This window comes from Salvelinus fontinalis, chromosome 3, assembly GCF_029448725.1.
Source record: "Salvelinus fontinalis isolate EN_2023a chromosome 3, ASM2944872v1, whole genome shotgun sequence".
NCBI lineage: Eukaryota > Metazoa > Chordata > Actinopteri > Salmoniformes > Salmonidae > Salvelinus > Salvelinus fontinalis.
The window spans coordinates 42,507,543-42,532,042 of record NC_074667.1 but is presented as its reverse complement, the minus strand read 5'-3'; the positions used below and the strand labels follow the sequence as shown (position 1 = coordinate 42,532,042).

At 42.2% G+C, this 24,500-nt stretch overlaps 1 protein-coding gene across 2 annotated transcripts in view; it reads right to left on the bottom strand.

Annotated features, from left to right (window-relative positions):
• Nucleotides 1-89: 89 nt before the first annotated feature.
• Nucleotides 90-24,500, bottom strand: part of LOC129849236 (nuclear ubiquitous casein and cyclin-dependent kinase substrate 1-like) — a 35,484-nt gene continuing 11,073 nt past the window's right edge. The window contains exons 5-8 of one of the 2 annotated variants that reach the window (XM_055916183.1): nt 18,468-18,617; nt 18,232-18,378; nt 5,004-5,162; nt 90-4,845 (exon numbers count right to left, since the gene is read on the bottom strand). In XM_055916183.1, the coding sequence (XP_055772158.1) occupies nt 4,553-4,845; nt 5,004-5,162; nt 18,232-18,378; nt 18,468-18,617 (749 nt within the window). In that variant the 3' untranslated portion in view covers nt 90-4,552. The remainder of the gene's footprint in view (nt 4,846-5,003; nt 5,163-18,231; nt 18,379-18,467; nt 18,618-24,500) is intronic. The other variant, XM_055916191.1, reaches the window with a different exon arrangement.

Genomic DNA, 24,500 nt, shown 5'->3' with positions numbered 1-24,500 from the left:
TAACTTTGTTAAAATACTGGTAGCTGTGCAACCCTACTCACACATGAAACACAGAGCTCGACATCACAAAACAACTAGTTAAATCCGTATAAAAAGTAGGTTGCCTTTATTAGAAGCCGGGAAACCAAAATGTCATCAACATCATTGTTGTCGTTAATACTTTAAGACCACAATATTGCCTTCATCATCATCATTACCATCATCGTCGCTACTCACTTTTCCACAACATGCAAAATATTCAACAGTTCAGCGTTCCCATTCCACAACACTGACAAAAGCTTCTCGGCGCAATCACCTGTAAGAATCACAATTTTGCTTACATTTACATTGCCAGTACAATTTAAGATACATAGAAAAAAACAAATGAAAAGCAATATAAATGCAGGGATACTGAATAAAGGATGGGAAAGAAATAGTAAATCCATTGTTTATCATGGTCATGTGTTCATGTTAAACAGGGGGATTCAAATCTGGGCCTGGGAGGTACAGAGCACTACTGGTTTCAATCCTTCCCCTGATTCAAACCTCTTACCATGTAAGAGAGTTCTCTGGCCAACCAGTGACACGAATCATTCGATTAACTAGCAGAAAAGAAGCCAGAAGTATGGACCTTATAGCCCTGTGTGGGAGCCCCTACTGCCTGGACACAGAAACCCCACACAGTACAAGCATTCAGTGTCATTCAGGAACATGATACAAGCCCTATACTAAGATGACAAATCCAAATCAACTCCTAACCCGAAGGCCCATGTGTAGCCAAGGCTTGAATAGGCAATTTGGTAATCAATAACGTTTGATTTTTGTCATCAAAATGTGCTAATACCCATCTTTGATCTACAGAAGCGCTTGGACCTATTGGGGCCAGTTTGGAGTCAGGCATATCAACTCTTGTCCACTGCCGTCAGGAGGGTACCAGGGAAAGTGCACCAGAACCAAGGTTTGCTTTGGGTCTGCTGAAACATCTTCTAGGGCACATATTTGCAGTCTTGAGCGATTTGGTACTGGTCAGAACATCATTGGGTCTGACGGATAGGTCCAAAAATATATACATACAGTGGTCCCTTGGTTTAAAAACAGCTTTGATCTCAGTCAGCTAGGTCTTCTATTTCATTATTTTCTTTGATGACAGACACCACCCCCCCCCCCCCCCCATGTCATCCTCTAATACTGTTAGATCTATGGCTTCAGTTGGTCAACATCCGAGGCAGAGCACTCATTTTCTGAATTCCAAAGCGACCACTAGCCCCAACACCCTAGGCACTCCTGTAGGCCGGGTGGAATCATTTCAGATCTACAGGTTTAGTATTCACCCTAACATCCCTCCAATCCCCATGCATCACACCATACCAAGAGCTCCTCTAGTTTAGTAGTACCAAGGGAATATAAGGCAATAAGAAACCGAGTCAATCTTTAAGCGCCCAAACTTGTTTTAATTACTAGTAGCTTTAATTCTCAGCGAAAACAATAATGAACCCACAGACCAAGAATGCTTTACAATACCATAGGTTTGGCTCAAAAATATTTTTCAACCCAGGGAGGAGTAACAAACATTCTCTTGCACTCATTTCATGCCTTCTCTTTCACTTCTGCCCTTGTACACTCCTATTTGCAGATCTGAAACAACCGGGAAGGCATAAGCAGTGGTTTGACCTAGATTCCTTCATATAGAGTACCACAGTATGAGTCATAATACCTAGCGGTCAAAAAAGGAAATGGTTCCAATCGTTTATCCACCATTCATTTTTCCCATAGTGGATTTTAGAAACACTTCAAATCAAATAAGGACGGTGTTTCGTGTCACGCCAGGGTACGCCTACGTTTTGATAACGCTGTGAATCTCTCTAGGACAATGTGACTTAATATATTGGCCTGTATTTACCCACCTAAAATTAAATGCTAATTAGCTGCTAATGTGGATATCATAAAGAACTACAAATGCCATGATGATCTGGAAGACCCCTGAATCGAGGCAAAAGGTAAGAATCTCTGGGTTAACTAATAAATTGGCAAAATTTATTTAAAATGGACAATTCTGTGAACTGTCTTGTGCAAGTTTTACATTGACAATTTACCTGTTAGCAAAGATGTCAGCTTGAGATGACATGCAGGAGCTTGCAGGGATTTGTAGTCTTGCTAATGTCTACTTTGATGCTAATTAGCATTTTCAAATCAGAGTAAATAGAGCCAAATATAATTAATAAGTCACCTTGTCTGAGAGATATTTACATGGTTATCAAAACATCGCCAGTGTAAGCCTAAACAAAACACAGCCCTTATTTTTAAGTGTTTCTAAAGTGTATGGTGGAAAAACAATTGGAACCATTTCCGTTTGACCGCTGGGTATTATGGCACCCTGTGGGGCTCTATTGCTGTCACTTATCCAGTCCTATCAGATCTGTGAAGGGCAGAATAGGGGAAATGCAGCTAGTGTTTATTGGTTGTAGAGCAGAGCAGAGGTATAGAGCAAAACATAAGCCGGCATCACTGTTGACTACATCAACATCCTGACTTGTTCTCTGTCTGAGGTGAATGAGCCGTGTGTGTGAGAGAGGGAAGGAGTAAGTATGAGCTGAGTGCAGGGGGGAGAGCGCGTGAGATGAGCGATAGAATGAGAGAAAAGGAGAAGAGTGGAACAGAAAGGAGTTGCTGGGTCTGCTCTCCCAGTCTGCCTAAACCCAGCAGAAAACAGATGGATAGGGTCGACTTTTCTTTTTAAAATCAAGATACATTTTATTTATTTTCTTAAAAAAACAAACATTACAAAAAATCTGAATAGAGAATTGAAACAAAGTAAAAACAAAAATCATTTTAGGGGCTCAAAAAAACAACTCTCGATTCAATTAAAAAAGGCTTGTGGATGCCTGGCACAAAGGGTTGAACAATGAAAGGATGCTCTGGCCATGCCAGGGTAGTGTGTGTGTTGGCATGGGTGTATGGTTTAGGCTTGTGTCATGCCCAGCAGAGACAGCCAAAATCTCAGAACCACAAACCAATGGTAGAGGGTCTAGGGTGAGGAAACACCAAACCCCCTGAGCGTGTGCTCCATCACAACCACACACTGGTAGTACCAGCACACAGCAAACAGACTCTTAGGGCTGATCTAGGACCTGCTTCCATGACCCCCCCTCTCAAGACATAATTAACCGTTTACAGCTCAGAGCAATCTCTCTGTTTAAAGCACAATAACACACTACTACTCCAAAGTGATCTTCAACTCTGTTCCTTGTACTATGAATGTACTGTTATATTGAATATCATGTAAAAATGTGTTGGATGTGCGCTGACTGTTATTTGTCCAATGCCAATTATTCTGCCTATTTGCTTTATAATAAAATCAAAACAATTGATCTCAAAGCACGACTGAACAGTTACATATTCAATAACAAAACAAGCTTTGTGTATGTGTTATAGTGAAGGTCTTTGACACAGGGCCAGAGCTTAACTTCGGAGTTGGTGGAAATACAACAGCATTAATTCAAAGTTAACATTTAAAATAACCGTAAAACCTTCCTTAAAACGTATTGTGTTTGAGTGTTTAAAAAGCACTTTGTCAGTGTCGGCACAGCGCTATGGGGTGAGTGGGCACAGGACCTAAGGGAGAACAATCTAACACACTTACATATCCTCCCTCCGAGTCTCCAGTGTGGCCTTCTCTGATTCAGTCAGCATTGGGCTGTAACTAAACCAATGGGTATTGTGGCACAGTGAATTTAAAAAAAACACTGCTTTGATTGGACAACAGCAGTCCACTGAGAAACCAGGATAGAGATGGAAACCCTAACCCAGACAGGCTGAACAAACCCAGGGCAAACCCAATCACTGATCTAACACTACTGGATAGGTCAAGCAAGGGTTATACTACATAGCTTTCACCTATCCAGTCATGTCAGACCAGAGATTACATGGGGAGGAGGAGAATGGAGAACTCAGCAGATAAAGATGGCTAGAATATATATATATATATATATATTTTTTTTTAATAGAAGGCTCACTTACACACACATCAGCCTGCAGAAAGAAAACGAGTGACTCCACACTTCAATCGACTGTTGAGGACAGATGTCCACTAGCACGGAGCTCTCAGAAAGGCAAACTAACAAAACCTAAAGAACCCTTTTCTGAGCTTCACACAGACTTGTGTAGGAAAGACTAATGCAGTCACTGCGGAGAGGGAGATGAAAAAGAGAAGAGAGGTGTGCCAGTAGAGGTGTGGCTGAGCAGAGGGGACAGTGATGGAGGAATGGGACATGTTCAGAGAGATGGAGTAAAATCTCACTTGTACTTTCCTTCCATCCCTCACAGCCATATGGTATGCATGTTCTTATGCACACAGATACGATGTCCTCAGTCAGTCAGTCATTACGGGAAGCCAGACACTAAACAACAAACACTAAACAACAAATCCGCACGAGGTTCAAACCATTGAGCCAGGCCACCAATGAAACCAAAATAAACTCTAAACCAAGAGAAACAAAAACTTGAGAAGGTAAAGAGAGAGGAAAGGGGAGGGGGGGGAGAGAGAGAGAGAGAGAGAGGTGGGACTTCTGTGGGTCTAGTCTTCCCCAGAGGGCACATCCTCTTCCGATCCGTCCTCCTCTTCCTCCTCCTCCTCCTCCTCATCTTCCTTTTCCTTCTTCTCCTTCTCCTTCTCCTTCCCGGGTGCCTCCTTCGTTTTCTTGGGACTGGGAGAGGAGTCTTTCTTCACCACCACCTCCTCCTCCTCCTCCTCTTCCTCCAGAGGGCTCTCTGGCTCCTCCTCTTCCTCCTCTTTTGGCGAGCTCTTCCCCGGGGCCTTGGCAGCACTGGGGCGACCTTTACCCTTTCCTTTCATTGGGCTGGGGGTCACTGGGGGAGGAGAGGCACACACAAAGTTATGGATACACATTCATTCAATGAAGTTGAGGCTGGGAAGATACTTACACATTATCTGAAAAAAGCATTTAACAACCGATGCTTGCAGTTCTGAAGAATATGGGTGATTGATTCATGGTGAGCGGTCCTACCAGTGGCCTTTAGTCGTGGTTTGGGGGATTTCTTTTCCTTCCTTTCTGGCCGGCTCCGTTTGATCACCTTCTTGCTGCTCCTCTTGTTCTTGGAGCGACCATAGTCACTATCATCATCATCCTCAACCATGAAGTCTTCATCACTGCCCGACTCATCAGCTAGAGAGAGGAGGACGAGGTGGTGATTATTGGTAATTTCACCTGACAAATACACTACATGGCCAAAAGTATGTGGTCACCTGCTCGTCAAACATCTCATTCCAGAATCATGGGCATTAATATGTAGTTGGTCCCCCCTTTGCTGCTGTAACAGCCACCAGTCTTCTGGGAGGCTTTGCACTAGATGTTTGAACATTGCTGCGGGGACTTGCTTCCATTCAGTCAAAAGAGCATTAGTGAGGTCGGGCACTGACATTGGGCGATTAGGCCTGGCTCGCTGTTGAAGTCAGGGCTCTGTGCAGGCTAGTCAAGTTCTTCCACACCGAACTTGACGAACCATTTCTGTATGGACCTTCCTTTGTGCACAGGGGGCAGTGTCATGCAGAAACAGGAAAGGGCCTTCCCCAAACTGTTGCCACAAAGTTGAAAGCACTGAATTATCTAGAATGTCATTGAACACTATAGCGTTAAGATTCCCCTTCACTGGTACCAAGGGGCATGAACCATGAAAAACAGCCGCAGACCATTATTCCTCCTCCAGCAAACTTTACCGTTGGCACTATGCATTCAGCCAGGTAGCATTCGCCTGGCATCCGCCAATCCCAGATTTGTCCGTCGGACTGCCAGATGGTGAAGCGTGATTCATCACTCCAGAGAATGCGTTTCCATTGCGGCGAGCTTTACACCACTCCAGCCGGCTCTTGGCATTGCGCATGGTGATCTTAGACTTGTGTGCGTGCGGCTGCTCGGCCATGGAAACCCATTTGTTGAAGCTCCCGACGAACAGTTGTTTGGAACTCAGTAGTGAGTGTTGAAACCGAGGACAGACCGTTCTTACACGCTACAGCACTCGGCAATCCAGTTCTGTGAGCTTGTGTGGACTATCAATTTGCGGCTGAGCAGTTGATGCTCCCAGACGTTTCCACTTCCCAATAACTGCACTTACAGTTGACCGGGGCAGCTCTAGCAGAGCAGAAATTTTACAAACTGACTTGTTGGAAAGGTGGCATCCTATGACGGTGCAACATTGAAAGTCACTGAGCTCTTCAGAATGGGCCATTCTACTGCAAATGTTTGTCTATGGAGATTGCATGATTTTGACAATATTGCAACAATATTTTTGCTCGAGTTTGCAGTTTATATGCACACACAGTACCGTTCAAAAGTTAGGGGTCACTTGGATATTTCATTGTTTTTGAAAAGCACATTTTTTGTCCATTAAAATATAAAATTGATCAGAAATACAGTGTAGACATTGCTAATGTAGCTGGAAACGGCAGATTTTTTTAATAGAATATCTGCATAGGCGTACAGAGGCCCATTACCAGCAACCATCGCTCCTGTGTTCCAATGGCACATTGTGTTAGCTAATCTAAGTATATCATTAGAAAACACTTTTGCAATCATGTTAGCATAGCTGAAAACTTATCCTGATTAAAGAAGCAAGAAAACGGACCTTCTTTAGACTAGTTGAGTATCTGTAGCATCAGCATTTGTGGGTTTGATTACAGGCTCAAAATGGACAGAAACAAAGGACTTTCTTCTGGAACTCGTCAGTCTATTCTTATTCCGAGAAATGAAGGCTATTCCATGCATGAAATTGCCAAGAAACTGAAGATCTCGTACAAGGCTGTGTACTACTCCCTTCACAGAACAGCGCAAACTGTCTCCAACCAGAATAGGAGTAGGAGGCCCCGGTGCACAACTGAGCAAGAGGAAAGTACATTAGAGTGTCTAGTTTGAGAAACAGATGCCTCACAAGTCCTCATCTGGCAGCTTCATTAAATAGTACCCGCAAAACAAGTCTCAACGTCAACAGCGAAGTGGCGACTCCAGGATGCTGGCCTTCTAGGCAGAGTTGCAAAGAAAAAGCCATATCACAGACTGGCCAATAAAGTAAAAGATTTAAACGTGTTAACCCTTGCAAGGCTGCCGGCCCAGACGGCATCCCTAGCCGCGTCCTCAGAGCATGCGCAGACCAGCTGGCTGGTGTGTTTACGGGCATATTCAATCAATTCCTATCCCAGTGTGCTGTTCCCAAATGCCTCAAGAGGGCCACCAATGTTCCTGTTCCCAAGAAAGCTAAGGTAACTGAGCTAAATGACTACCGCCCCGTAGCACTCACTTCTGTCACCATGAAGTGCTTTGAGAGACTAGTCAAGCACCATATCACCTCCACCCTACCTGACACCCTAGACCCACTCCAATTTGCTTACCGCCCCAATAGGTCCACAGGCGGCGCAATTGCAATTACACTGCCCTAACCCATTTGGACAAGATTAATACCTATGTAAGAATGCTGTTCATCGATTACAGCTCAGCATTTAACCCAATAGTACCCTCCAAACTCGTCAGTAAGCTCGAGACCCTGGGTTTCGACCCTGTGCAACTGGGTCCTGGACATTCTGACGGGCCACCCCCAGGTGGTGGGGGTAGGAAACAACATCACCACCCCGCTGATCCTCAACACTGGGGACTCACAAGGGTGCGTTCTCAGCCCTCTCCTGTACTCCCTGTCTCCAACTCAATCATCAAGTTTGCAGATGACACTACAGCGGTAGGCTTGATTACCAACAACAACGAGACAGCCTACGGGGAGGAGGTGAGGGCCCTCGGAGTGTGGTGTCAGGAAAATAACCTCACACTCAATGTCAACAAAACTAAGGAGATGATTGTGGACTTCAGGAAACAGCAGAGAGAGCACCCCCCTATCCACATCAACAGGACAGTAGAGAAGAAGGTGGAAAATTAACCTCAAGAGGTTGAAGAAATTTGGCTTGTCACCTAAAACTTTTACAGATGCACAACCGAGAGCATCCTGTTGGGCTGTATCACCACCTGGTACGGCAACTGCGCCGCCCACAACTGTAAGGCTCTCCAGAGGGTAGTGAGGTCTGCACAACGCATCACAGGGGGCAAACTATCTGCTCTCCAGGACACCTACACCACCCAATGTTACAAGAAGGCCAAAAAGATCATCAAGGACAACAACCACCCGAGCCACTGCCTGTTCACCCCGCTATCATCCAGAAGGCGAGGCCAGTACAGGTGCATCAAAGCTGGGACCGATAGACTAAAAAAGCTTCTCTCTCAAGGCCATCAGGCTGTTAAACAGTCATCACTAACATAGAGAGGCTGCTGCCAACATACTGACTCAAATCTCTAGCCACTTCAATAAATAAAAACTGGATGTAATAAAGGTATCACTAGTCACTTTAAACAATGCCACTTTATATAATGTTTACATACCCTACATTACTCATCTCATATGTATATACTGTACTCTATATCATCTGCTGCATCTTGCTTATGCCAATCGGTCATCGCCCATCCATATATTTATATGTACATATTCATTCCTTTATACTTTTGTGTATACGTTAGTTGTGAAATTGTTAAGATTCCTTGTTAGATATTACTGCACGGTCAGAACTAGAGGCACAAGCATTTCACTACACTCGCATTAACATCTGCTAACCATGTGTATGTGACCAACAAAATTTGATTTGAAAAAGAAAAGATTAAGACGGGCAAAAAACACAGATACTGGACAGAGGAACTCTGCCTAGAACGCCAGCATCCCGGAGCCGCCTCTTTACTGTTGACGTTGAGACTGGTGTTTTGCGGGGTACTATTTAATGAAGCTGCCAGTTGAGGACTTCTGCCAGTTGAGGCGTCTGTATCTCAAACTAGACACTCTAATGTACCTGTCCTCTTGCTCAGTTGTGCACCGGGGCCTCCCACTCCTTCTATTCTGGTTAGAGACAGTTTGCACTGTTCTGTGAAGGGAGTTGTACACAGTGTGGTACGAGATCGTCAGTGTCTTGGCAATTTCTCGCATGGAATAGCGTTCATTTCTCAGAACAAGAATAGACTGACGAGTTTCAGAAGAAAGTCCTTTGTTTCTGGCCATTTTGATCCTGTAATCGAACCCACAAACGCTGATGCTCCAGATACTCAACTAGTCTAAAGAAGGCCAGTTTTCTTGCTTCTTTACTAAGAACAACAGTTTTCAGCTATGCTAACATAATTGTAAAATGGTTTTCTAATGATCAATTAGCCTTTTAAAATGATAAACTTGGATTAGCTAGCACAACGTGCCATTGGAACACAGGAGTGATGGTTGCTGATAAAATGGGCCTCTGTATGCCTATGTAGATATTGCATAAAACATTTTTTGAAAGAAATCTGCCGTTTCCAGCTACAATAGTCATTTACAACATTAAATGTCTACAATGTATTTCTGATCAATTTGATGTTATTCTAAAATGAAAAAGTGCTTTTCTTTCAAAAACAAGGACATTTCTAAGTGACCCCAAACTTTTGAACGGTAGTGTGTGTGTGTGTGAAGATTTTTTTTTGTGATAATACCATATCTTGAGGTCCCTGGCAATTCCAAGATGTACTCTTAAGGAGCCTAATGTTACCGATACTTCTTAAGGTTCAAGGACCTTGTTATTTTCAGCGGTAGACGGGCACTGGCAGACAAAACAGACAAATACATCTAAACGCGAATCTATTCTCAATTGCAATACGGTTCTAGAACCATAAATCCCTTTAATTTCATATCACATCAAAATAATTTCACAAATGCAAAATACACACTTAAAACCTTTTGCCAATAGGTGGCGCAATTAGCATTTTTTATTTCTGGGTGTCACCAAATTAAACTGCCTCGTGCTCAATTCTTGATCGTACAATATGCATATTATTAATTCTATTGGATAGAAAACACTTTCTAGTTTCTATAGCCGTTGGAATTTTGTCTGTGGGTGACCCAGAACTCTTTCTACAGCGAAATCCATGACAGGTACTGCGATGGTCTGAGAGCGAAGCTCTGATTTCAGATCAGTTTTGAAAGTCTCTGTATATCCTATGGAACGACATGAACTGCACCCGCCTTCCCCTGGATGTCAGTAACCAATGAGAAGTGGAATGGGCTTTCTGCGTAGCTCTCAGAGGTTATAAAAGGCGAAGGAGTGAGGGTAGCCCCCCTTTCGACTCTTGCCATTACGCAGAAGAGGGCCTCGGGACGCCATTTTCAGAGGCTCGGTTATCAACGTGAAATGTATCTGTCTGTAATTTAATTCGATATAGGAGTTAGAAACATCATAACGTAGTTAATCTGAACCGTTTTATAGCAATTTAGATCCGTTTAGTGCGATTTTGAGGCATTGCTTTGTTATGCACTTTCAAGCACCGGGCACGTTTCTGGGTCCCGGTCGAACGTTAGTGGTCATTTCGACGGACAGAGGACATCTTTAGACCAAAAGAAGATTAGACCCAAGAAAGGATGCATTGCCCAAGAATCTGATGGAAAATCACCTCATAGTAAGAAATATTTAATATGATAAATCGTTGTTCTGTCGAAATATTTTAAACGCATAATCCGCCATTTCGTTTGCTATAGCTTCGCTTGGCGAACCCTGTATTGCACAGTAAGGATAATTTTAGAAATGTAAATCAGCGATTGCATTAAGAACTAATTTGTCTTTCGATTCCTGTCAACCCTGTATTTTTTAGTCAAGTATATGATTAGCTTTCGATTAAACTAGATCACTATGAAAGATGGCGTCCGACATGTTCAGGCTTGATTTGCTACTATTTTCATTGTATAACCACGTTTTTTTATGGCTAAATATGCACATTTTCGAACAAACAATATATGTATGTTGTAATATGATGTTACAGGAGTGTCATCGGAAGAATTCTGAAAAGGTTAGTGAAAAAATTTATATCTTTTGGCGATGATAACGATATCGCTCCCTTTGGCTTGAATTCATGCTGGGGTGACGTTTGCACATGTGGTATGCTAACTTATCGATTTGTGTTTTCGCTGTAAAACGCTTAGAAAATCTGAAATGTTGTCTGAATTCACAAGATCTTTGTCTTTCCATTGCTATGCTTTGTCTATTTTTATGAAATGTTTTATGATGAGTAAATTGGTCATACACGTTGCTCTCTATAGTAATTCTAGTCGCTTTGGTGAGATTTGTGTTGGTGGCTGCAATGGCAAACTATGATTTATACCTGAAATATGCACATTTTTCTAACAAAACATATTTATGGTATAGGATAGGTTATCAGACTGTCATCTGATGAGCTTTTTTCTTGGTTAGTGGCTATCAATATCTTAGTTTAGCCGAATTGGTGATAGCTACTGGTGTTGAGAAAAAATGGTGGACAAAGAAAAAGGGTGTCTTTTGCTAACATGGTTAGCTAATAGATTTACATATTTTGTCTTCCCTGTAAAACATTTTAAAAATCTGAAATGTTGACTTGATTCACAAGATCTGTATCTTTCATTAGGTGTCTTGGACTTGTGATTTAATGATATTTAGATCCTACTATTTAAATGTGACGCTATGCTAGCGATGCTAATCAGTGTGGGGGGGGGATCCCGGATCCGGGTTTCAGAGGCAGTAAAAGTTAAGACCAGCCTTATCACATTTGCAGCCAACGGTATTTTTCTGTTAGACACAGGTATTCGGTATGGAACGCCGTTTGGGTCTTTGCGTGTCAAAAAAGTTACACGTCAAATAACACAATTCTATTATAGAATGTTGTGTGTGCTGAATTTTCACGTGCAAGGCAAGCGCCAACACTATCAGTAGCACTGTCAAAGCTGTACAAACAAACACACACCGGCCACGAACGATGTGTTTACAATACCGCGCTTGTAATAAGGACTGATTTAATCGCCCGCAACTTCTGGGGTAGCTAGCTAGCAATGACCAGTAGGAACTGCAGTCATTCTCATTATTCTTAACAATGATTTAGGTATCCTTGTATGAAAGTATTAGCTAGGTAGCCACTTGTTGTTAGCCTACTGAAATTGTACTTCAGTTCATGAAAGAAAAATAGCTAGCCAGCTACTTAACCCGGGTTGCCCAAAGCTGACGTTATAAGCAGCCAGCTAGCTTCACCTGGCTAGTGAGGCTCAACCGGACCGGGATGTGTTGCGAAGCTAGCCACAATAAAGATTAGGCACAATAGTGGAATTTGCAGATTGCCTTCAAAATAAAAGTACCTCCTTGAAAGTGATGGTTACAATTGGTGGAATCATGCCATATTTATACTAGATCATGTTAAACAAGGTTGGAATGTGAAGCAATGAAATATCAGTCTACTCGGTGACACCCACAGAACACAACTTAAGAGTTTACGCAAATATTAGCATTGTAGCTCTTATCGCAGGACTGACTGTGAAATGACCTACCCAGTCAGCCTATTGTGTGCATGGACATTCATATTGCACTGTACAGCTTTACCTAAGGATTGGGGATCAATGAAATGGGAAATGAGCTCACTCAATACCAAAGGGATTTTTCCCCAACGATCTCAGAGTTATCAGACTCCAAAACATCCATGCAGTATTGTTTATCATCGGGAATAGTGTTCAATACACATTGGTTGACAAATGTGGCTCAATTCACAGTTGTTTCAGAGTCCCGCAATCACATGCTGACGAGACCGGACATGTCGCATGTGCGAGCGTCGCAAAATAAATGTAGAAATCCATGTTATTCAATTATTGCACCCACACTGCTCGCGCGCGCCAACGAGCGTCTGCGATGCCAAGGGCTAAAATAGAAGTCTTTCCTAGGGGGCTGCTCCCTCTGCTGTTTCCTGAAGTCCACGATCATCTCCTTAGTTTTGTTGACATTGAGTGCGAGGTTATTTTCCTGACACCACACTCCGAGGGCCCTCACCTCCTCCCTATAGGCCATCTTGTCATTGTTGGTAATCAAGCCTACCACTGTAGTGTCATCTGTAAACTTGATGGTTGAGTTGGAGGCGTGCATGGCCACGCAGTCATGGGTGAACAGGGAGTACAGGAGAGGGCTGAGAATGCACCCCTGTGGGGCCCCAGTGTTGAGGATCAGCGGGGTGGAGATGTTACCTACCCTCCACCTGGGGGAGGCCCGTCAGGAAGTCCAGGACCCAGTTGCACAGGGCGGGCAGGGTCTCGAGCTTAATGGCGAGTTTGGAGGGTACTATGGTGTTAAATGCTGAGCTGTAGTCAATGAACAGCATTCTTACATAGGTATTCCTCTTGTCCAGATGGGTTAGGGCAGTGTGCAGTTGGAGTGGGTCTAGGCAAATTGGAGTGGGTCTCGGGTGACAGGTAGGGTGGAGGCGATATGGTGCTTGACTAGTCTCTCAAAGCACTTCATGGTGACGGAAGTGAGTGCTACGGGGCGGTAGTCATTTAGCTCCGTTACCTTTGCTTTCTTGGGAACAGGAACAATGGTTGCCCTCTTGAAGCATGTGGGAACAGCAGACTGGGATAAGGATTGATTGAATATGTCCATAATATGTCCATAAACACACCAGCCAGCGCATGCTCTGAGGACGTGGCCGGCGATGCCGCCTGGGCCTGCAGCCTTGCGAGGGTTAACACGTTTAAATGTTTTACCACGTTGGCTGCAGTGAAGGAGAGCCCGCAGGCTTAGGTAGCGGGCCGTGTCAGTGGCACTGTATTGTCCTCAAAGCGAGCAAAGAAGTTGTTTAGTTTGTCTGGGAGCAAGACATCGTGGTCCGCGACGGGGCTGGTTTTTGTTTTGTAGTCCGTGATTGACTGTAGACCCTGCCACATACCCCTCGTGTCTGAGCCGTTAAAATGCGACTCCACTTTGTCTCTATACTGATGCTTAGCTTGTTTGATTGCCTTGGAGGGAATAGCTACACTGAATTCGGTCATGTTTCTGATCACCTTGCCCTGATTAACCTGTTGAGGATAGAGGGCGCTATTTTCACTTTGGGGAAAAATCGTGCCCAATTTAAACGGCCTCGTACTCTATTCTTGCTCACACAATATGCATATTATTATTACTATTGGATAGAAAACACTCAAGTTTCTAAAACCGTTTGAATTATATATGTGAGTAAAACAGAACTCCTTTTGCAGCAAACTCCCTGTCAGAAAGTGAAAAATCTGAATTCGAGGCTCTGTTCCAGGGCCTGCCTACAAATGTGCTTGATATCTATTAGTATACATGCACTTCATACGCCTTCCACTAGATGTCAATAGGCTGTGAGAGGTGAAATGGGGTTTCTATGTATTTCTATGGTCAAAAGATAGAGCTTAGAATGACATGACCCCAGAATTCCTTTGTTCAGGAAGCGCATAAAGGTCACCAGTATTGGCTTCTGAAAAGCATTCGTTATAGACGTCTTATATCTCCGACTTTGATTTTATTTGATAAATGTGAAAATAGCATCGTAAAGTATGTTTTTTCAATATAGTTTTATTAGACTACTGAAATTTTTTCGGGAGTTTAGGCGTGTTGCGTTCTTTGCGTTTGGTGACGAAGGAGAGCTTAGCGCCACTTGGCTAGTTTTGCTTGCTCATTCGAGAGGGAAAAATGCCATTCTAAAACCAAACAACGATTGTTCTGGACAAAGGACCACTTGTACAACATTCTGATGGAAGATCATCAAAAGTAGGACCCATTTATGATGTTATTTCATATATCTGTCGAACATGTTTACTTTTAGTTTGCGCCCAGATTTTGGGCGCTCTCTCGCAATAACGTAAGCTGCATGTCGTAATGAAGTTCTTTTTAGAATTCTAACACGGCGATTGCATTAAGAACTAGTGTATCTATCATTTCCTATACAACATGTATTTTTTAGTAAAGTTTATGAATAGTTATTTGGTCAGAATAGGTGAGTGTCAGAAAAATATCCGAACATTCTGGGAAAAAGATGCTACGTTTTCAGAATGTATAACCACGGATTTCAGCTCTAAATATGCACATTTTTGAACAAACCATATATGTATTGTGTAATATGATGTTATAGGACTGTCATCTGATGAAGTTTATGAAGGTTAGTGAAAAAATTAATATATTTTGCTGGTTTATCCGCTATCGCTAACGTGCCTATTGCTATCGCTAACGTGCCTTGATGAATGAATGCGGTTGTGTGGTAGGCTATTGTAGTAAGCTAATATAATGCTATAATGTGTTTTCGCTGTTTTTTTTTTTTTTTAAATCGGAAATATTGGCTGGATTCACAAGATGTTTGTCTATAATTTGCTGTACACCATGTATTTTTCAGAAATGTTTTATGATGAGTATTTAGGTATTTCACGTTGGTCTCTATAATTACTCTGGCTGCTTCGGTGCTATTTTTGATGGTAGCTGTGATGGTAGCTGCAATGTAAAACTGATTTATACTTCAAATATGCACATTTTTCGAACAAAACATAGATTTATTGTGTAACATGTTATAAGACTGTCATCTGATGAAGTTGTATTCAGTGTGGAGTGGATTCACAAGATGTTTAGCTTTCATTTGCTGTATTGGACTTGTTAATGTGTGAAAGTTAAATATTTCTCAAAAATATTTTTGGAATTTCGCGCTCTGCCTTTTCAGTGGAATGTGGGAGGAGTTCCGCTAGCGTGTTCATCAATGTTGTTGTTCGACGCTATGCGGAACATATCCCAGTCCACGTGATTGAAGCAATCTTGAAGCATGGAATCCAATTGGTCGGACCAGCGATGAACAGACCTGAGCATGGGTGCTTCCTGTTTTAGTTTCTGTCTATAGGCTGGGAGCAACAAAATGGAGTCGTGGTCAGCTTTTCCGAAAGGAGGGCGGGGCTGGGCTTTATATGCGTCGCAGAATTTAGAATAACAATGATCCAGGGTTTTGCCAGCCCGGGTCGCGCAATCGATATGCTGGTAAAATTTAGGGAGCCTTGTTTTCAGATTAGCCTTGTTAAAATCCCCAGCTACAATAAATGCAGCCTCAGGATATGTGGTTTCCATAGTCAAATTAAGTTCTTTCAGGTCCGCCGATGATTCTGCTTGAGGGAGAATATATATGACTGTGATTATGATCGAAGAGAATTCTCTTGGTAGATAATGAGGTCGGCATTTGACTGTAAGGTATTCTAAGTCAGGTGAACAAAAGTACTTTAGTTCCTGTATGTTATGATCACACCACGTCTCGTTAATCATAAGGCATACACCCCCACCCTTCTTCTCACCAGAGAGATGCTTGTTTCTGTTGGCGCGATGCGTGAAGAAACAAGGTGGCTGTACCGCTTCCGATAGCGTGTCTCGAGTGAGCCATGTTTCCGTGAAACAAAGAACGTTACAGTCTCTAATGTCTCTCTGGAAGGCAACCCTTGCTCGGAATTCGTCTACCTTGTTGTCAAGAGACTGGACATTGGCAAGTAGTAGGCTAGGGAGTGGAGCGCGATGTGCCCGTCTGCGGAGCCTGACCAGAAGACCGCTCCGTCTGCCCCTCCTGCGGCGCCGTTGTTTTGGGTCGCCGGCTGGGATCCAATCCATTGTCCTGGGTGATGGACCAAACAGAGGATCCGCTTCGGGAAAGTCGTATTCCTGGTCGTAATGTTGGTGAGTTGACGTTGCTCTTATATCCAATAGTTCCTCCCGACTGTATGTAATAAAACCTAAGATTTCCTGGTGTAACAATGTAAGAAATAACACATAAAAAAACGAAATACTGCATAATTTCCTAGGAACGTGAAGCGAGGTGGCCATCTCTGTCGGCGCTGACAACTTAACAAATTGTCTTTTGTTGGTTTTATATAACATGCCAACCTCATGGCATAATTGTACTGTTTATTTGCATCACTGTCAATGGCATAATTTCATTTTGTAGGCTAACCGCAAAGTCGACTATTGTGGCTAATCCTTATTGTGGCTAGCTTCACATATATGGGTCCCGACCACCATTAATCAAATCAAAAACCATCTTATATATGAAGGTCATTTTAGATGACGACACCAAGTTATATAGTTAGCTAGCTAACTATAGCTACTGAAACAGATTGCCATTTTGCTATGTTTTTGGGGAAGAACATTGTTTGCATCCATCAGCTAGCTAGCTTTTTTATGACCAGCACTGTAGGCGCGCGAGACAACTTTACCAGCATCATAGCATACGTATCGATGAATCGTTGTGACATATGAAATACGAGTGATAGTGTAATCAATGTGTAATAACCACGTAAAAAATGTGAACACGTTAAATTATTATGTGACGTGCAGTCATATTCAGGTCCTGATTGGTCAAAAATGTTATTTGACACATCAAATAGTGTTATTTGACGTGTATCCTTTTTGACATGCAAAGACCCAAACGGCGTTCCATAATTCGGATCATGCTAGATAGCTAAATAGCACAGGTGGTCCCTCTGTCTTAATTAAACAAGCACTGGAACATGGAGATATGGCCTGTGGGAACATTAACCCTATCAAAGGTGTCTCCATTAACCTTTTTTATGATTTACGCTATATGAAAGATAAAGGTCCTTATGCTTCCAAAACCGTGTGTCAAGCGATGCGCGTTAATGTTCAAACCGAACATCGGGGCTCTTAACAAAACTCCCCCCATACAGAAGACACCTTCGTAGTGCTGGGCGGTATGCTGTGTATTTTACATTATAACGGTAATGATGCACAAACCTGTTTGGGTTTTTAAGTTTACCTTCTACAGCGGGATTTGAATGTTTGGTTTGTTACATTGAATACGCTGTGTGTACCTCCACTTTTATAGTTTACTTCGCTAATTGAGTCATCTCTCCAAATGCCACTTCCCACACAGACTTAGCCCCGCCCCGTCACTCAAGGAACGCATTTGTTATTCCTCGACCCCAAGACACTTGCGTTCAGTCTGCATGGTCATTGCAGCAGATATAACAATGTTGATGACAATGACATTTTCACTTTGCTTCTTAATATAAATCCACTAGCTTACTACAATTACCTTTTTCGTTTGTGTTTCTTACAACTGCAAACAGCTAGTTTGTCTTTTCTTGAAGTTGAATTGAACAGTATAAAACAATCAGAATCAAGAAAGATCCATTTAAATCACTCAGAATGTATGTGTTGCCACCCTAGGGTCACGCACTAAGCAAATTTTATACAGCCAATTATTTTAATTTTTTTAATACCGTGATATTATATTTTGGCCATATTGCCCAGGCCTATGCCTTCAATTCAAAGACTTATTTGTAATGTAATGGAACAAAGTCATGATCAAGGGCTAGGTCCGGGTAGGCCCGTTTTGTTTTGAGTGGTTGACTTACGGTCTGCGAAGGCCTCCTCCTTGTCTTCGCGTTCCTCGTCCTCACTGCCTCCGTCTCCCAGCAAGATCTCTCTCTGTTTAGACACAGCCTTGGTGGCAGCCTGGCGCACCGTACGCACCTTACGACTCACCTCCTCATCACTGTCATCTAACACACAGAAATGTGTAGCCAGGTTATAAACACACAGTCATATTATAACTGGCTTACACACAGACACCTCAGTGTATGAGTCTTACCTGCGGGTCGTTTTCTCTTGGGTGTCCTCTTAGTGGGCTTTGCCACCTTGGCTGTCTTTCCCTTTTTGCCTTGTTTAGCTTCGTAGTCGCTCCCTCCATCCTCGTCATCTTCCTCTCCAAAGTCATTGTCTTCATCACTGCCAAAGTCATCTGCAACCAAACAGAAAAACATTACCAGTAGCCCGGTCACATAACTCCTGGCCACTAGCCTGGGCCCCTTCCCATAGCCCTAGTCCCCTTCCTTCCTTGATAGTGTTTTCCATTAGCGCCGGCTAAATCCGCCAGTCACAGACAAATTTCTACTTTGACTTCATATTAAGTAGGCAACTTTCCATTTTAAAAGTTTCAAGTCACTAGTCTGTCGAGCACTCTCCCGCTAGAATGAACGATATGCATCTTCTAGTGATCCATTCATTAGGCGCCTGTCAGTCACAAAGCGAGCGATAAGAGGGAAACTCAGTCTGTTGTCTGTCCCGCCTCCGGTACAATTTGAGTGCGCTGTGGTTGGATGCAGTCAAATGTCTTTACAAGGAGGGAGAGCATGATGCTTGTAAATTTGCACATCCGATGTAATGTAAGTGGTAATGATGAGTCAGTTTACTTAGCCCAAATATTAATCCAATATTTGCAGCATTTTGCCAAAAATGGACTACATCAAGATCTGGGATTCCCAGGCAGACCCATATATTTGTATTTTATCAGAAACATGGTTAACCTGTTGAGGATAGAGGGCGCTATTTACACTTTGGGGGAAAATCGTTCCCAATTTAAACGGCCTCGTACTCTATTCATGCTCGTACAATATGCATATTATTATTACTATTGGATAGAAAACACTCTCAAGTTTCTAAAACCGTTTGAATTATATCTGTGAGTAAAACAGAACTCATTTTGCAGCAAACTTCCTGTCAGAAAGTGAATAATCTCAAATCGAGGCTCTGTTCCAGGCCCTCCCTATCATTTTGCTTGAGATTTATGACTATACATGCACTTCATACGCCTTCCACTAGATGTCAATAGGCTGTGAGAGGTGAAATGGGGTCTCAATCTCTTTCTATGGTCAAAAGAGACAGCTTGGAATGACATGACCCCAGAATTCCTTTGTTCAGGAAGCGCATAAAGGTCACCAGTATTGGCTTCTGAAAAGCATTCGTTATAGACGTCTTATATCTCCGGCTTTGATTTTATTTGATAAATGTGAAGATATCGTAAAGTATGTTTTTTCAATATAGTTTTACTAGATTATTGAAATTTTTTCGGCAGTTTAGACGTGTTGCGTTCTTTGCGTTTGGTGACGAAGGAGAGCTTAGCGCCACTTGGCTAGTTTTGCTTGCTCATTCGAGAGGGAAAAATGCCATTCTAAAACCAAACAACGATTGTTCCCGACAAAGGACCTCTTGTACAACATTCTGATGGAAGCTCAACAAAAGTAGGACCCATTTATGATGTTATTTCATATATCTGTCGGAACATGTTTACTAATAGTTTGCGCCCAGATTTTGGGCACTCTCTCGCCATAACATAAGCTGCATGTCGTAATGAAGTTCTTTTTAGAATTCTAACACGGCGATTGCATTAAGAACTAGTGTATCTATCATTTCCTATACAACATGTATTTTTTTAGTCATGTTTATGAATAGTTACTTGGTCAGAATAGGTGAGTGGCAGAAAAATATCCGGACGTTCTGGGAAAAAGATGTCAAACTGTTAGCACAATGTATAACCACTGATTTCAGCTCTAAATATGCACATTTTCGAACAAAACATAAGTGTATGTATAACCTGATGTTATAGGACTGTCATCTGATGAAGCTTATCAAGGTTAGTCAAAAATTATCTCTCTTTTGCTGGTTTGTTACGATCGCTAACTTTTGCTGCTGGTAAATGGCTTGTGTTTCTAGCTATTGTGGTAAGCTAATATAATGCTATAATGTGTTTTCGCTGTAAAAAACTATTTTTTTTTATTTTTTTTATTTTTTTATCGGAAATATTGGCTGGATTCACAAGATGCTTGTCTTTCATTTGCTGTACACCATGTATTTTTCAGAAATGTTTTATGATGAGTATTTAGGTATTTCACGTTGGTGTCTGTAATTACTCTGGCTGCTTCGGTGCTATTTGTGACGGTAGCTGTGATGGTAGCTGCAATGTAAAACTGATTTATAGCTCAAATATGCAAATTTTTCGAACAAAACAGATTTATTGTGTAACATGTTATAAGACTGTCATCTGATGAGGTTGTTTCTTGGTTAGTTTGGTTGGTTCTTGGTTAGTTTGGTTGGTTTTGTGCATGCTACCTGTGCTGTGAAAAATGTCTGTGCTTTTTTGTATTTGGTGGTGAGCTAACATAAATATACGTGGTGTTTTAGCTGTAAAACATTTTAAAAATCGGACATGTTGACTGGATTCACAAGATGTTTATCTTTCATTTGCTGTATTGGACCTGTTAATGTGTGAAAGTTAAATATTTCTCAAAAATATTTTTGGAATTTCACGCTCTGCCTTTTCAGTGGAATGTGGGAGGAGTTCCGCTAGCGGAACGCCGGGGCTAGACAGGTTAACTGAAAAAGTGGATTCTGAGGTTACTATTGATGGTCTTAGAGTACTCGTGCTGATGCAACGGGCAACGGTGATGGTGTTGCCACCTATACAAAAAGTCACCTTCCTGTGTCTCTTAACTTCTTATGGCTGCAGGGGCAGTATTGAGTAGCTTGGATGAAAGGTGCACAGAGGTGCCTGGAGGAAACGGCCTGCTCCTCAGTCATATTTGCTAATATTTTCATATTATTATTAGTATTGGATAGAAAACACTCTGAAGTTTCTCAAACTGTTTGAATTATGTCTGTGAGTATAACAGAACTCATATGGAAGGCAAAAACCTGAGAAGTTTCACTTCCTGTTTGGATTTCTTCTGAGGGTGCTAGATTTTCAACCAAGCTCTCATTGAAATTACAGCGAGATATTGATGAGTTTTCACTTCCTAAGGCTTCCACTAGATGTCAACAGTCAATAGAACTTTGTCTGATGACTATTGTGAAGGGGGGCCGAAGGAGACAGGAATTAGTCACCACTGCCACGAGCTGACCATGCTTTGACCACGCGCGTTCACGTGATAGGCATCTCCGTTCCATCGCTCAACTGAAGTCAATCAAATTCTCCGGTTGGAACGTTATTCAAGATGTATGTTAACAACATTTCTTGTCTAGCTAAGATTATTGAATCCTTGGTGAATGTGAAACTTCGTTCTTTAAAAAAAAATAGGTATTTTTATCTGTGAACTGTATTTTGAATGTACATTAAATCAGGGTTTAGACCAAGGCACAGTACTATTACTGTAACCACATCTGTTGTAAATTATATTGTCAATTCTTTGGATGCTAAGATGAATTGTGCTGCCCTATTTATAGATTTGTCAAAGGTTTTTGATACAGTTGATCATTCCATCTTACGGAGTAAGTTGTCTGTGTTAGGCCTTAGCACTGACGCCTGTTTGTGGTTTCAGAATTTTCTTAGTAACAGAACCCAGGCTATTATGATAGACGGGGTTAAATCCACATTGCTTGAAGTGCTTAATGGTGTACCCCAGGGTTCAATTTTGGGGCCATTGTTGTTCACGTTGTATATAAATTATATTGTAAATACTGTTAACACCTGTAACATTCATAGGGGCAGCAGGTAGCCTAGTGGTTAGATTGTTGGACTAGGTTGCAAGATCAAATCCCCGAGCTGACAAGGTACAAATCTGCCATTCTGCCCCTAAACAAGGCAGTTAACCCACTGTTCCTAGGCCGTCATTGAAAATAAGAATTTGTTCTTAACTGACTTGCCTAGTTAAATAAAAAACAAATTCATTCATTTCTACGTAGATAAGTTATTTATTTATTCCTGTGCCACTTCGGGACATTCGTGACCTTCAGCATGATTGACTCAAATAACTTACGGATCTTAACTTGGTGTTAAATGCTAATAAAACCAACTTTATGCTGTTCTCTAGGTCCCATAACGTTGACTGGGACCTTGCGTATTTGCACTCCAAATGGAGCATGTTTCTCACTATGAGAACTTGGGTATCTGGATTGGTAACAAATTGCCTTTGGAAACACACATTGATGTGATGTGACAAAGCTGAGATCTATGATATAGATATAGAGATAGAGATATATATATATATATATAAATAAATCCTGCCTCAGTTCTGAAAACAGAAGGAAGATTGTTCAAACAACACTTCTCCCTGTAATAGACTATGGTGACATTTACATGCATGCAGCAGCCTCTGCTTTTAAACCATTGGACTCAGTATTCCATTCACCAACACGTTTTACCACTGGGGACGGTTATAGGACCCATTGTGTTCTGTACAAAAATGTGGGATGGACCTCTGTAAGAAGAGAGGTGCATTATTTATTCACAAAGCAGTCGTGCGGAAACTTCCTCTGTACATAACTTCATTGATTAAATTCAGACGTACAAATTACCAAACTCGTTCTCAGGGATCAATAACTCCTTTGGTCTCCACAGGATTTAAATTTTTTGGCCCCTGATGTGTGGAACAATATGCAGAAATCCTTGCAGTTAGATATTCTGTTGCCTTTCAGGGATTTAAAATGATTGATTGGAGACTTATGTTACAGAATGTGATTGCTTTTCTTAAATATGTTTAATGTGTATTTTATTTGTAATGTCTTTGTAGAGCTGTTGTATTTTATATGTGTTTTAATTTATATACATTTAAAATACTATAAAAACAACTATTTCAAAGATATGCAGTTCATAAGGAAATCAGTCAATTGAAATGAATTCATTATGCACTAATCTATGGATTTCACATGACTGAGAATACAGTGATGCATCGGTTTGTCACAGATAACTTTTAAACGGTATGGCTGTGGATCAGAAAACCAGTCAGTATCTGGTGTAAGCACCATTTGCCTCATGCAGCATACATAACACATCTCCTTGGCATACAGTTGATCAGGCTTTTGATTGTGGAATGTTTTCCCTCTCCTCTTCAATGGCTGTGCGAAGTTGCAAGATATTGGGGGGTACTCGAACACGCTGTCGTACACGTCGATCCAGAGCTTCCCAAACATACCCAATGGGTGACATGTCTAGTGAGTATGCAGGCCATGGAAGAACTAGGCCATTTTCAGCTTCCAGGAATTGTGGACAGATCCTTCGGACATGGGGTCGTGCATTATCACGCTGAAACATTAGGTGATGGTGGCGAATGAATTGCACCACAACGGGCCTCAGGATTTTGTCATAGTATCTCCGTGCATTCAAATTGCCACCAATAAAATGCAATTATGTTTGTTGTCCATAGCGTATGCCTGCCCATACCATAACCACACCGCCACCATTGGGTAGTCTGTTCCTCAACGTTGACATCAGCAAACCGCTAGGCCACACAACGCCATACACGCTGTCTGCAACCTGCCCGGTACAGTTGAAAAAGTGACATCCCTGAATAGCACACTTATCCAGCGAGCCAGTGGCCATCAAAAGTGAGCATTTGTCTACTGAACCCAGTTATGGTGCCTCTCTGCAATCAGGTTAAGACCCTAGTGAGGACGACGAGCAGATGAGCTTCTCTGGGATGGTTTCTGACAGTTTGTGCACAAATTACTTGGTTGCGGAAACCAAGTTTCATCAGCTGTCTGGGTGGCTGGTGTCAGATGATCCCGCAGGTGAAGAAGCCAGATGTTGAGGTCCTGGGCTGGTGTGGATATTCCTGCAGTCAGCATGCCAATTGCATGCTCCCTCAACCTCTGTGGCAGTCACACTCAAAATTAAAGTGGAAAACCACACTACATGCTGATCCAACTTTGATGTAATGTCCTTAAAAAGAGTCAAAATGAGGCTCAGTAGTGTGTGTGGCCTCCACGTGCCTGTATGACCCCCCTACAACGCCTGGGCATGCTCCTGATGAGGTGGCAGATGGTCTCCTGAGGAATCTCCTCCCAGACCTGGACTAAAGCATCCGCCAACTCCTGGACAGTCTGCGGTGCAACGTGGCGTTGGTGGATGGAG